Source organism: Arachis ipaensis, chromosome B10 (assembly GCF_059453495.1).
Source record: "Arachis ipaensis isolate K30076 ecotype BB chromosome B10, ASM5945349v1, whole genome shotgun sequence".
NCBI classification, from domain to species: domain Eukaryota; kingdom Viridiplantae; phylum Streptophyta; class Magnoliopsida; order Fabales; family Fabaceae; genus Arachis; species Arachis ipaensis.
Window position 1 is genome coordinate 124,622,065 of NC_142435.1, and position 15,451 is coordinate 124,637,515.

Consider the following 15,451-nt stretch of genomic DNA (forward strand, 5'->3'; position numbering starts at 1 on the left):
GTACAAATGAATCAAATGCCACATCTTGCACAACCTTCATTCTTGCAGCCCTAACAAGCATTGGTCGAAATATAAAAAATATCTCTCGTGTATAAAAATTTGATGTACACCTTTCCAGAGGTTCTAATGCTGTTTTAAGTATCGGAAGACCAGATATGGAAACATAGTCAGCTTCAACCTCCTTATATCTTAGGAAGGTAAGACACCGCTTAAAATGCTTTATGAAATCAACCAAATTGTATTAAGATTTAACATATTTTGCAATAATAGAGTGCAAACCTTCGCATCGAGAAGGTGTCCTAAATCCTGCAAAAAACTTGCCTCAAATATGTGTAGTGGCCCATATATGCCTTTTCTCGTACATGTCAATAATCCAATTCTTTTCAGCTACACCAAACTCCTCAACCATTCCAAACCACTTCTGCTCAAACACACTAATCTCATAATCTCCTAGCATGCACTTCTTAAACATAGATGTAAATTTTGGGTTTCTAACATTACTTGTGGCGTTCCGAATGAGGTGCCAAGCACATAATCTATGATAGGCATTTGGGAATACCGTCTCAATTGCAAACCTCATTGATGGAGCACCATCTTTAATCATAGATACAGGTGATTTTCCCTTCATGGTTGCCAATAATTGCTGTAATAACCACACGTAGACCTCCTTACTCTCATCGGTAACTAGAGCACTTCCAAATACCACTGTTTGGTTGTGATGATTCACACCGGAAAATACTACTACTAGACATAAGTACTTGTTCTTTTTGTATGTCGCATCAAAGGCAAGCACATCTCCAAATACTTCATAATCTAATTTGCTTCTTCCATCACACCAAAATAGAGCTCGCAATACCCCTTTAGCATCAACTATGTGCTCATAATAGAGGTTTGTATCTTCAGCTTTCTGGTTTTTGAGGTATCGCAATGCCGCTCTAGCATCACCCAGGACATGACACCTTCGCCTAGCAATCTCATTATACATATCCCTTAAGGTATAATTAACATTTTCATAACCACCTGCTTGATTAGCTAACATAGCATATATATGGGGTGTGCTAATGCCTGCATCCTTCATGTTGTTCATTTGACTAGCATCAGCTTCTGCTATTTTTCTATGTGTAGGAAGGAAACCAACTAACCTAGGATCAAGGCAATCATGATTGTGCGATTCAACAAACAAAGCCACATGCCATCTTCCAGTGTAAGCCACAAAACGAACTACAAACCTAGCCAGGCAACCACAACGAGTCTCAGATTTTGGCTCCCTTTTTCTGTTTTCCATATTATAATATTTCTCTGGTCTAAATCCCTCACAAGAGCACACAAACAATTGCTTCACATATTCTCCTTTGCTATTTTTCCAAGTCTTACTTTTTCTAGCACCAAAACCAACAGATTTCGCATAATGGTTATAGAAATCAAATGCAATCTGAAGATTAGGAAAATGAAAACATTCCATCTCATGAGCACCTATGTTCAGAAAATCAACCATGGCAATATTTTCAATATCTTCTATTCGATATAATTCATCCACCCCATGTGAAAAATCGTTCCCATCAAACATTGCTTGAAATTCTTGCTCCCCTAAATCCTCAGAATTCACAGCTTCCTGCTCAATTTCATCTTGATACATTCCTTGAAATTCCTCCTCTGTATCATCTGACTCTTCTATCATCTCATCAAAGAATACTCTTTCTTCCATTTTATCATCCACTTCAAGATCCTACTTAGCAATTTTATTTGCAACCGGAAAAATATAAAACACATAGTATTCTAATAAATCAAAGTGCAGAGACCACTAACATGAAAATAATAGCACTGTTCTGGTTCTATATTTTTTTTAACTTATTAAATTCTAAAATAAGTAAAAATAGAAGAAAGCGTTGAAAATGTAGAAAACAATCTCCCTTATGCTATCAAACTCAATATCGATTAAACAAACAAAAGGAAGAAAAAACATCAGTGTCCAAGCAGGAAATATCAACAAATATGTACAAGAAACGGATTTAAATTTATGAAAAAATGAACAGGGAACCATTAATGTGGAAGGAAGAAGAAACTATGTGATAAAATACAATATTCATGCAATAGAGAGGACTTACCGGTGGTCGCACTTCTCTTGTGCCACTGTCGAAACCGCCATTGCTGCCTCCATTATCAGGTGCGTGCTCCATATGAACCCTAAAAGGTTTCAGATTTTTTGGTGTTTTGTTAAATTAGTCATTAATATAATTTTAATTGGCTCAATAAAGAAATAGGGATATGATGGTAAATGATTAATATTGGGTTATTCTTGTAATAAATAAGAGATATAGTTCTGATGTTATAATAATTGACTAAGGGTGTTTTTGCAAAAAAAAAAAATATAATTGTGTTAGACAAACATTAAGAGGGACCAACGTAAATGCCACCTTGAACATATAGTTCATAGTTACATACCCTGAGTCTGTGATCACCACCAATGATCCTTACACTAAGAATATGCTGATTGTCATCAAGAATCTCCAATCTCTCAGTGCTGGTAGTGGCAGGTAGCCGTGACTTAACATCAACTTCTCTTAAACTCCCAATCTCAAGGTTCCCCTTCGCCACACACCTACTCACAAATGGCTTGTATTTCTGTGGCTCATCAAACCTCCTTACCAATTACCTCACCTTAAGACAACAAAAGTAACTAACACAATGAGTAACCAATTCCTCAATAAACCAATGCAAATACAAATACTCCTTTCATTCTATATTGATAAATTTTTTAGCTTTTCTACTACTTTCACAAATTGATGTGGGGTGTCATGAATCAGTTTAACATGAACCAACCTTTAGAAATTAAGTAATTAACACAAGAATAGAACAGATGTAATTTTATGCCTTGTATGCGATAATAGATTAGGTCTATACATATTTTTCAGTTTAAACCAACTGAACCTATCCAGGTTAAGAAATGGACCCTAAACCTCGGGATTTGTGACTCAAAACCAGAAAACAAAAAGTGAAGAGGAGATAAAGAGAGTTGAGAGAATAGAGAGTTTTAGGGAGAAGAGAAAGGTGAGATTTAGCATCAGCTTTACAATGGTGAACCACACATTTCAAAAGGGAGAAGTGTTGCTTATATAGTACCTTTAGCTAACTAACTTCACTTACTAACACTCTTGTAACTAAGTCAGGGTTTTCACCTTGCTATATCTTGTAACCAACTTAACTGTCATAACTAACGTGGCTGATCCTAGTTTACTTGCACAGTAAGAGAAGTCTACCTATACCTAATAAGATTTGAAGATTAAAATTATCTTTTGGTTGCGGATAACCTTTGAATGGTTCACTTTGTCTTTATCAAAATACAATTTTGGCAATCGAAAATGCTTGTAATAAATTAACAAACAGAGCTCATTTGAACTATAGAAGTACCTATTTAGGGGTAGATCATAAATATGAAGGTAAGGATAGTATTTAGCACCCAAACATGAATCAGTTTAACATGAATAGAACTCTCATTAAAAGATTTGGCTTAAATGAAACTAAAATAACATCAAATAGCATGAACACGACCATTATTCTTATCTTTTAAAATAATAAAAAAAAAAACTGAGATAAAAAACAAAAGAATGAAAATAGTAATAACCTTCGTTACCTCCAATTAGGTTTAGATCTTCAGATCCATTTAAGATTCCCAAGCAAACATTTCCCATGTTCTGTTAACAACAATTCATGAACATTAGCACAAGTGACATACTTAAACACAGAAAGAATTCATTAGTTAGTTGTGGTGACTCACTGATATTATGAGGTGTGCCTCAGGAGGGATTTCAAACTGAGCTTTACTTCGGCCGCCGCCAGCAAAAGAAAGTGCCATAGGCTTGAAGTATTTTCTAACTTTATGTATGCTTCTGAAAGGTCTTCTACCATGCCAACATTGAGGGAGAGTGTGATCATCATGTGCTTCTTTTAAAGGCTTCCAAGCTAACTCCTTATTTAACTATACAATTGAAATTCAACAAAAGAACCATGTTAATAAGTAAATAATCTTACATTTCTAAATAATCCAAGTAAGTCTAAAAGAGTAAAAAACATGACCAAAATAGATATAGCCTCCCCCTTCTGAACTCAAGCAGTGTCCAACTACATTTCTAACCAAACCCTGACTATTAAGCTGTGAAACCAAGCTTGATCTTCCCCTTCCAAGACCAAGCATTCCATCCAATGGATGGTATGAATGCTCTTGAAATAGATGATCATATCCACATCCAAGTGTCATTCTAACTCTCAGTTGGATTCCATTTGTGAAGTTCAGAAGGTACACATCATTCACAAGAACACCAAGGGAAGAGTAATGATTTGCATACTCAACTTCATGGTAAAACTAGCAGAAAAGATGAAAATTCAATAAGTAAATCAAAATAAACAGAGCAATTAATATTATGAGCAATATTCATAAAGATTAATTATATAATACACAATACTTTCTTTACTTACTTGAAATCTGTAACTGAATCTGAAGTTAGTATTCTACCTTTTCCTAATACTAAGCAAGCAAGTGTTTTTCTTTTCTTCTTTAAAATTTTGTTTTATCTAATCACATTGTAAAATTAATGTGTCAAACTAGTTGAACTGAAGTAATGTGATGAATTGATTATGCTATTGCTAATTAGGTTTAACAATGCAAATTCAGAATTTCATGATGAAAATAGTAGATACAAGAATTACAAAAATAAATATAATAATAAGAGAGAGACAGAAAGGAACTTACAAGAAGCTGCGACGGCGACATGCTCTGGCGACAGGCTCACAGCGACAGCTCCCGGCAAAGACGTTGCAACGACGAATCTGTGGAAGAAGAAGAACTTACATGCAGATTCACAAATCACAATGTGATAGAGAGAGAGAGAGAGAGAGAGAGAGAGAGAGAGAGAGAGAGAGAGAGGTGAACTTACATGAAGAGGATGGCGCGACGGCGAGCTCGGCAGAGGAGAAGAAGAAGAAGAAGAAGAAGCTCTGCTATCTGCCTCTCTCCATAATCGTGACTTACTCTAAACTCTGGTCTCTACTCTCAGGTGTTGGAAGAGAAGAAGAAGACTCACTCTAAACTCTGATTTTCCGAAGGTTTGGGGTTAATTTTTTGGGAAATGAGTGAAACGAGAGAAGCGGGAGTGATTTTTTGTTGTTAAATATTGACGGCCTTTTTGTTGATTTTAGTTAAAATAAAAATCAACACTTTTAGCTGTCTATTTTATATAATAAATCTATACCGTTCACTTAATTCAAAAAAGAAATCTTCATTGTCTAAATTTATCGACGACAAAAGCTATCGATATTTTAATTATTAAAATACCCAGTTCGTCGATTTTAGAGAAAAAAAATTTTCAACCACTGCTTCATCCATATTGTGACAAGAATATCAAAATGATAGAAGGTTGCTAGAAAAATAGACGATTTTAATATTTTATTTCTAATTATCTCTTTTTCATTTTATTGACGACAAGCCGTCGAAAAATATCAACGGAAAATTTGACCGTTGATTTTTGGCGTCGATAATTACACTGTTTCTTGTAGTGTTTATTTGATTTTTTTTCCCAAGAAGAATTATAAGAAAATGAAATAAGAAGATGAGGAAAAAGAAGCAGTAGAAGACGAAGAGGAGGAAGATGAAGAGTTTTGAATTATGCAGAACCTATCAGAATAAAAATACACCTAAAATTCTTAAAAATACACTCAAATATATTCGTGTTACACGAAAAAATATTCGTGTTACACTCAAATTTGCTGCAAATACATAAAAATGTTTCCTCTAATGCTGCATTTTTTTCTTCTTTTTTTCTTATTTCTTTCTTTCTTTTAGTTAAATGAATGTAAGTTCATCCTCTTTCAAGTAATTTTGTACCATTATGTGTTTCTTCTTCTTCTTCTTTGTTTGATTTTTTTGTTTTTATTCTTGTTAAAAGAGTAAAACAAGAAGAAACTTGAGAAGGTAAAACAAAAAGAAAAAGATGAATAAGAAAAAAAAAGATGATGATGATGATGAAAAAACAAAAGAAGTAGTAGAAGATGAGGAGGAGAAAGAGAAAGAGTTTTGAATTATGTAGAATTTATTAGAATAAAAATACACCCAAAATTCTTAAAAATACACCCAAATATCTTCGTGTTATACCCAAATTTGCTACAAATACAGAAAAATATTTCCTCTAATGCTGCATTTTTTCTTTTTTTCCTTATTTCTTTCTTTCTTTTAGTTAAATGAATGTAAATTTATCTTCTTCTAAGTAATTTTTACAGTATTATATGTTTCTTCTTCTTCTTTGTTTGATTTTTTTATTCTTGTTAAGAGAGTAAAACAAGAAGAAACTTGAGAAGGTAAAACAAAAAGGAAAAGATAAATAAAAAAAGAAGAAGAAGAAGAAGAATATGGTGATGATGATGATGATGAAAAAAATAAGAAGAAGCAGGAGAAGGTGAGGAGGAGGAAGAGGATGAGTTTTGAATTATGTAGAACTTATCAGAATAAAAATACACCCAAATATCTTCGTATTACACTCAAATTTGTTGCAAATACAGAAAAATATTTCCTCTAATGCTACAATTTTTTTCTTCTGAATTCAATCACACTTCATCCACTTGATTGGATTCAAAACAATAATCAATTTCATTCTGGTTCAATTGACAATCTAGACCTAAATTATTCATTATCTTCAACAATGAGATAATTGATGATGGTGGAGAAAGAGAAAAAAAAAAGGAGAAAAAATTCCAACGAAAAAAGGAGGAAGAGGAAGAGGTGGTGTTGATGACGACGATAACGAAGAAGAAGAACGTACAGTAACAGTACAAAGCCCGTGAATATAAATAACTTGTAAAGACTTATATAAAAAAATGCATGTACGTGAAAAATAATTCTTTTCATTTTTTATGAAACATAGCATCCTGGAAAAACATAATAATAATAATAATAATAATAATAATAATAATAATAATAATAATAATAATAAATTATTATTATTATTATTATTATTATTATTATTATTATTATTATTATTATTATTATTATTATTATTATTATTATTATTGTCCAAGAATTAAGGAACGCTAATAATAAATTTACGATGATTTAACTAATAATTTAATTTAATAAAGTGAATTTAAATTTTGATTTAAAAACCATGATAAGATTTCTAATAAAATTTTGAATTTAAATTTTACACGCGCTGATAAAAAATTGTGGTGATTTATATAATAATTTAACTTAACAAATTGAATTAAAATTTAATTTAGAAACCATGAGAAAATTTCTAATAATACGTTGAATTTAAATTTTTACAAAAATAACAAAAATATTTAAACTAATAATAACGTAACTTAATAAATTGAATAAAAATAAAAAATTAAAGTTACGAATATTATCAAGAAAATTGACTAATCATTAGTTAATAATTAATATAAAAATAAAAGAAAGACATGATGATGAAATATTTTTTTTTAATATTTTATGTTTGTGAAATATATATTACAAGAAAGACTTATTAATAAAAATTGAATTTAATTTTATTATATTGATAATATAAAAAATTTTATATAATTATTTAATTATATCTTTTTTAGATGATCATTTACACGATTAATAAAAAAATAATTAGTTTTACTGACGCAACAATATATAATTGAATGTTCATGTAAATTATTTTATATTAACAGAACATTAAAATTAAATTTATAAAAAAATATATAAATATAATTGTACATTAAAAATTTAATTGGGATAATGAAATAATAATTAATTACACATTTTAATTTATTTAACTGCAGTTTATATTTATTTATTAATTTTAAATTTAAATATTATCAAGATAATTTTAAAAAGTAACTATTCTTTCTCTCATGTTTAGTTTTTTTTCTTGGACAATAATAATAATAATAATAATAATAATAATAATAATAATAATAATAATAATAATAATAATAATGTTCTTCCTGCACGCTATGTTCCATCAAGAATGCAAGTTACACATCCACAATGTTTTGCATTATTGGTGGGACTATTGGGGCTACTGCAAGAGTTACTATATAAATCGAAGTTGCTTCTATCGATTTACTAGTCTAATAATAAATCGAATTAGTCTCATTTTATTGTTGCTTCATATAAATCGATTATATCCGATTCAATTTATATAATTAACACTATTTTTACATATTAGAAACTACCCAATTTGATTTACTACTATAATGTAAGAATAGAATTTATTTAATTCGACTTATATAATTAAATATTTTAAAATATTTATGTAACATTTTTTTTATTTTAAGTGATTTATGTAATTTTAATATGAAGTCGGTTTGTTTGAGTATTTTATCTTATTTAAAATTGATCAAATATTGACAAAAAAAAATTATTAGTCGTATATAATTAGTAACTGCTCTGTTTTTGATAATTAACTTACACCTACAATTTCTTTTTTTATTTATTTTTATCAAAAATAGAAAAATTTAAATCCGTAATTTTTAAATGAGTATAAAGAGACTATGCTATTTGAACTATAACTCGTTGGCTCCTACAATTTTCTTTTCACTCATACTTTTTTTTTTTTATTATTATGTTACTAGTATATCTCATTATATATATTTCTTAAAGTATTAGTACTACAAATTATTATTTTGTCAATTATTTCTAACTCGCAACACGTCATTATATATTGTTAATTATTTCATGCATTGAATAGTAATAAGGATCGGATGTTGATGTGCTTACCCTAAAATAATAGTATATATTTCATATCTTGTTCCAATAAAATAAGTAATATTTTCAAATTAAACTTTACCCTAAAATAAGTAATATTTTCATTCCTCTTAAAGAATAGAACAACAACAGTTTCACTTATTGTACTTTTTTATAATATGTAGATATCTCGATGTAACTTTCCTTTCTTAAATGATGGAAATTTTACTAAATTGATATGTCTACCTGTCATATACATTTTAAATATCACACTCATAAATATTCATCTGATACATGTGTCTGTCATATTTAATTCTATTTTAATAAAAATAAATTTTTTTCATACGGTTGGAGTCATGTCTAGTGGGAAGAAGGCCTAGGCTAGTGTCGTCGAAGAGGCTCGACAGGCCCTCTCCTAGCGCTCAAGGAGTTACTTCTTTTTTGCTTTTTCTTGTGCTCAACCTCAAATTGGAGGTTGGGTCCGAAGCCGATAGGAAGTTAAAGTCGCTGAGGTAAGTTCCGATAGAGCTACGCTCCGGCTATTCCTACAATTTTTTCTTATAGGTTGGACACACCTGTTGGAATAAATTATTTCAATAACTCAGATCATCTATATTGAATCACCAAAAATATTATAATACAGAAGCGTACTTTTACTCATAGAAATCAGGAATTAGAGATCAGAGATTGAAGGAAGAATTGTTTCAATTTTGTGGTTCTTTCGATCTTTTTCAACCAAAGCCTTCTATATTTCTAGGCGGCTGAATTGCAACTCTTTTGATGGAAAAAGAGCGACAAAGGCAGTTTTGGTATGTTGGGGACCGAAACCCTGAAGGCACTATTTATATTTGACATGGCACCTAATTAACCCTAAAACCTAAATAAAATAGTATCTAAAGTCCAAAAGATAATATATATATATATATATAATTCAAAAGATAATTATCTAAAGAACAAAAGATAATATCTGATTTTATTCTCGTTTAATTTCAAATCAAAAGTAATTATGACTTATGCAATTTAACATTTATAACAATAAATGAGATCACCATTATATAAGTCATTTAATTTGAAATAGTGTAATTTGTGATTATAATTAATATATGTATTGCCCACGAATAAATTAGAAAATTAAATAATTTCCTAACAATCTCCCACTTGGGCTATACATATATTTTTTTTCTTAACATAATGACATCTTATAAACTTATGTGCGCATCTTAATACTATTTCCCTAATTACTTTAACAATCTGATCCGTCTCATATATTAGATATGGAATCAACGCAACTTTTATCACATTAATGTCGTGACTAAACCATGACAATCACCATCTTAATATACTTAATGACATAGATCAAATTTGGATGAGTAATATGGAAATTACATGCCAAGTGATCTCATGTATGTCTATTTCCAGCTGGTCCAACTTTAAAATTTTATTGAGATCAAACACAAAACAAATGTTGCAAAATGAACATTTCACATAACATGAAATAAACCATCAACTTAATTCTGCAGAAAAATAATTAAATTATCTGTCATAGGACATATAGCATAAAATAAACTCCCACTAAACCAAGGCATCATAAATATTGACCCCCACCCGAGCAGTGTGCTCATGAAAGACTTTAGGGATCAATCCATTGGTTAGTGAGTCTGCTAGCATATACTCTGTTCTTATATGTTCTATGAAAATATGTTTTTCTTAACCTTTCTCCTTGACAACTAAGAGCTTGATGTCTATATGCTTCGATTTTGTCAAGCTCTTATTGTTATTGGAGTATAGTACTGCTGACTTATTGTCATAAAATATCTTTAATGGTCTTTCAATGTCATCTACTATATAAAACTTAGTGACAAAGTTTCGCAACCATATGCCATGAAATTGAAAACAGAGTACTCAATGATCTCCAAAATTTCTAATCTCCGATAAATAAGCATGTAATCCTTTGTTCTCTTCAGATAACGCATTACGCGTTTAACAACTATCCAATGATCCTGCCCGGATTGCTCAAGTATCTACCCAACATTTTCACTATAAATGATATATCGGGATGTATGCAGACTTGAACATACATTAAATTCCTAGTACTGATGCATAAAGTTTATCATGCATTGTTGTCTTCTCAATATCATTTTGGGGCATTGCTTGAGACTAAACTTGTCTCCTTTAGGTACGGGTGTGTCCATTGGTCTACAACTTTTTATGACATATCTACTTAAAATCTTTTTTGATATAGTTCTTTTGTGATAATCCAAGAATACCTTGAGAGTGATCTCTTAGTATCTAGATTCCTAATACAAAAGAGGCATCACCAAGATCTTTCATTTCGAATTTGTTCGATAGAAATTTCTTAGTTTCATGCGACAAGCCTATATCATTACTGGCAAGTAGAATATCATCAACATATAAGACAAAAAATATGTATTTACTCCCACTGAACTTGTGGTATACACATTTATCTATAATATTTACCTCAAAACCATATGAGGTAATGCCTTAAACTTGTGATACCATTGACGGGAAGCTTGTTTGAGATCATAGATTGATTCTCTCTTTTTTTCTGTTGGATCTCCTTAATGGTACTTCTTGAGATTGTTGAGCTTGCTATATGGATTGGGGTTGAGGAGGATTCTCATTATTTTCCTGTGCTGTAGCAATATCTTGAGTAACAACAATATTTTCATTGTTCTCTTGTACTTGTACTGTAACTGAATTTATAGTAGGATTCTCATTTTACTCTTATACTATAACTGTATCTTAAACAATAATAGGCACAAAGACCTTATCATTATCAGTTATAGAATCCTCATTAAAAGCAATATTCCTAATATTTTCTTCCCCCCAAACTCAACATCCTCAAGAAATCTCGCATTTTCCGTTTCAAAATAGACCTTGATGCAGGATTGTAAAACTTGTACTCCCGTGAATGCTCAGCGTAACCAACAAATTAGCAACTAATTGTCCTTAAATCCATTTTTTTTTCATGCAGTCTATAAGGTCGCACCTCAACTAGGCATCTCCAAATATGCAAATGCCTTATACTGGGACTTTTTCCAGTCTAAATTTCATATGGGGTTTTGTTAACTGCTTTGCTTGGCACCCTATTAAGGATGTACACTGCGGTCTTTAAAGCTTCTCCCCAGAGTGATTCAGACAAGGAAGAATGACTAATCATACTTCTCACCATGTCCTTAAGAGTTCGGTTCCTTCGCTCTGCAACACCATTCATGCTAGGTTTGCCTGGCATGGTGTATTACAGAACAATACCACACTCCTCTAGGAAAAGAGTAAAAGGCCCGGGACGTTGCTCACCTAAACCGTCATATCTTCCGTAGTATTCACCATCACGATCAGATTTGATAGCTTTAATTTTCTTTCAAAGTTGAAGTTCAACTTCAGCTTTGAAAGACTTGAAAACATGCAAGACTTGGGACTTTCCATGAATTAAATATAGATACCCCTAATGAGAGTAATCATCTATGAACGTAATAAAGTACCGTTGTCCATTCCAAGAGGCAGTAGGGAATGAGCCACATATATTGGTATGTATCAGTTCTAAGACATCTTTAGCTCTCTCAGTACCTAATTTCCTTTCGTTTGTCCTTTTTCCCTTTATGCACTCAATGCAGACTTCAAAGTCCGCCAATTTTAGGGGTCCAAGAATTTCATCCGACATGAGCCTCTGAATTCTCTGTTTAGATATGTGATCTAGGCATTTGTGCCATAATGATGCCGAATTCTCATTTAGTTTTTGTTTTGTACCCGTTTGTAGTATTTCATTATTATAGGAATTTAAGTCAAGCCTATATAGATTATCCACCAAATGACCAGAGCAAGTATTATTCGAATTATAAAAGAGGCTGACTTTATTGTCTCCGAATGAATAAAAATAACTTGATTTGTCCAAACGAGAAATAGAAACCAAATTCCATCTAAATGACGGTACATAAGATGTCTCTAATAAATCTAAGTAAAATCCACTCGTGAAACATAATCTAAAGGTTCTTATAGCTTCGACTGCAACTATATTGCCATCTGCCACATAAATGTATCTTTCAGCATCACTTGGCGGCCGGCTCCACAGGCAATCCTACATAGTAATACTTACATGAGTAGTAGCAGCAGAATCTACCCACTAAGTATCAACAGGTGCATAACTTAAGCTAGCCTCAAAACAAGCGAAAGTAAGAATTATACCCTTTTTTACACGCCAAATAAAATATTTGGTACAATCCTTCTTCATATGTCCCACCTTCTTACAGAAGAAATAGGTTGAAACTTGATCCTGTTTCTTAGCCCTTTTCTACTGAGAAGGCACATCCGCAGTAGTATCACGCTTTCTTTTATACTGAGAAGATGAAGCCATGTAAGCACTTTCAGTCTTATCTTGCTGTAGCCTCTCTTCTTCTTGCACACAGTGAGATATAAGCTCATTTAATGACCAAGTGTCCTTCAGAGTGTTATAACTCACTTTGAATTGCCCAAAGTGTGCAGGAAGGGAGATCAAAATGAAATACACGAGTAAATCTTCAGACAATTCTAACTTTAGTGCTTTCAATTTTGAAGCAAGATGAGACATTTCCATAATGTACTCCCTTATGTTCCCTTTACTTTTATACCTCATGGAGACAAGTTTGCTCAAAAGGCTACTTGCCTCCACCTTTTCATTCTTAGCAAAGAATTTTTTAACATCTTTTAGGAACTGTTTGGCATCTTTATCCTCAGTAATTGAGCCCCGAAACGCCTCAGGAATTGAGCGTTTCATAATCATAATGCTCATTCGATTGGATCTCTCCCACTTCTCTATTTTAACCTCATTAAAATTTTCTGGTGTGGAAGTGGATTTCTCCTCTCGAAGAACTATATCCAGATCCATACAACCGAGGACAATCTCCATGGTATCCTTCCAAACTTTAAAGTTTGAACTATTCAGCATAGGAATACTGCTAATTTATGTAGAAACATTGGTAGTTAAAGGCATAGTTTCTGGATTAGAACAAAAGAACATGCAGTAAATATTAGTTAAATAATGAAAAAAAATCCATATTGAGATATCTAGAACAACATTAATTTTCAATCTTTGGATAGAAAAATTAACTGTAAGTGATACTCTCATTGCAATAATCAAATATTGTCAAAAATTCCTGTCACACATTAAGCCTTTCTTTGGACCGACTAAACGCGCACATGGAAACTTAAACTTCACAACCTATTTATTATCACATATATTTTTTATTAATTGGCCAAACAACAACCTTCCTTTGGGCCGATTATTGATCGCATAATTAATAAAAAAATAAACAAAAGTGTGCAATGCTTATTATTTGGCCAAATAATAAATTTCCTTTGAACCGATTATTGTTCTCATAAATAATAAGCATTACTTTATTCTTAATTAGTTACCCAAACATGTATTTACCATCAATATGTGTATATAGTTCTGCCAAATATGGACCTTCCTTTGGACTGACTAATATTCACATGAATTACATATCACCATATTCCTAATGTTTTAAATAAATCAATTTTCACAAAAGAGGCTACTTTGGTAGCATAATGTTCAATCAATTTATTTCAAAACCAAATCTTTATAAAATAAGTGGGTATAATAATCCAAATTGTTACTAATTTTTTTAGGTAACAATTTAAAAAAATATTTAAATTGTAAAAAAAATTTAAATTTTAATGATGTCTTTTCAGACCTTAAAAAAAATATAATTATAACTGAATTCATGTGCCAAAAAATTTTTTTGATTCATTAAAATTAAAATTAATCATTATATAAATTAAATGCCAAATCGATATAAATATACTTTAATGTATAATCAAACAATGATAATGTTTATCAACATACATACATATTAATATGTCTATACACACATATAAAAAATTCATGATACATCAGTAAACATATATATATATATATATATATATATATATATATATATATATATATATATATATATATATATATAATTAAATTATATATATATATATAATTTCACGAAGCGTGCAGCAATTTTATATGTAATGTAAACAATGCATATGTATATATTTATCTAATAAAATAAAATCAAATATTTTTTATAATTAAATTATGATGGCTCTGATACTACATGTTAGAATAAATTATTTCAATAACTCAGATCATCTATATTGAATCACCAAAAAATATTATAATGCAAAAGCGTACTTTACTCATAGAAATTAGGAATTAGAGATCAGAAATTGATGGAAGAATTGTCTCAATCTTGTGGTTCTTTCTATCTTCCTCAACCAAAGCCTTCGGTATCCCTAGGCAGCTGAATTGCAACTCTTTTGATGGGAAAAAAGCGATAAAGATGACTTTGGTATGTTGGGGACCAAAACCCTGAATGCACTATTTATATTTGAGCATGACACCCATTAAACCCTAAAACCTAAATAAAATAGTATCTAAAGTTCAAAAGATAATATATCTAAAATCTAAAAGATAATTATCTAAAGAACAAAAGATAATATCTGATTTTATTCTCATTTAATTCCAAATCAAAAGTAATTATGACTTATTCAATTTAACATTTATAACAATAAATGAGATCACCGTTATATAAGTCATTTAATTTGAAATAGCGTAATTTGTGATTATAATTAATATATGTATTACCCACAAATAAATTAAGAAATTAATATACCAGGTATTTTCACAATATAGCTTCAACAAGAAGGAGGAATAACAGGATTGATACATTGGTAATTAATGGA

At 30.7% G+C, this 15,451-nt stretch overlaps 1 protein-coding gene and 1 pseudogene across 1 annotated transcript; both read right to left on the bottom strand.

Moving 5' to 3' along the window:
• Window positions 1–322: 322 nt before the first annotated feature.
• On the bottom strand, window positions 323–2,177 carry LOC107620900 (protein FAR1-RELATED SEQUENCE 5-like). The gene is made up of 2 exons (XM_016322992.3): window positions 2,106–2,177; window positions 323–1,726 (listed from the first exon to the last, which is right to left on the bottom strand). Exons 1-2 carry the CDS (start codon window positions 2,175–2,177, stop codon window positions 323–325), a joined length of 1,476 nt encoding a protein of 491 aa, XP_016178478.3.
• Window positions 2,178–2,388: 211 nt separating this feature from the next.
• Window positions 2,389–4,768, bottom strand: LOC110268241 (aspartic proteinase Asp1-like; annotated as a pseudogene).
• Window positions 4,769–15,451: the final 10,683 nt, after the last annotated feature.

Bases quoted from the DNA above. Each gene is read 5' to 3' on its own strand.
- LOC107620900 (XM_016322992.3), bottom strand. From the start codon at position 2,177: ATGGAGCACGCACCTGATAATGGAGGCAGCAATGGCGGTTTCGACAGT. The intron at 1,727-2,105 runs GTAAGTCCTCTC...ATTGCTAAGTAG, and splicing joins CAAGAGAAGTGCGACCACCG to GATCTTGAAGTGGATGATAA.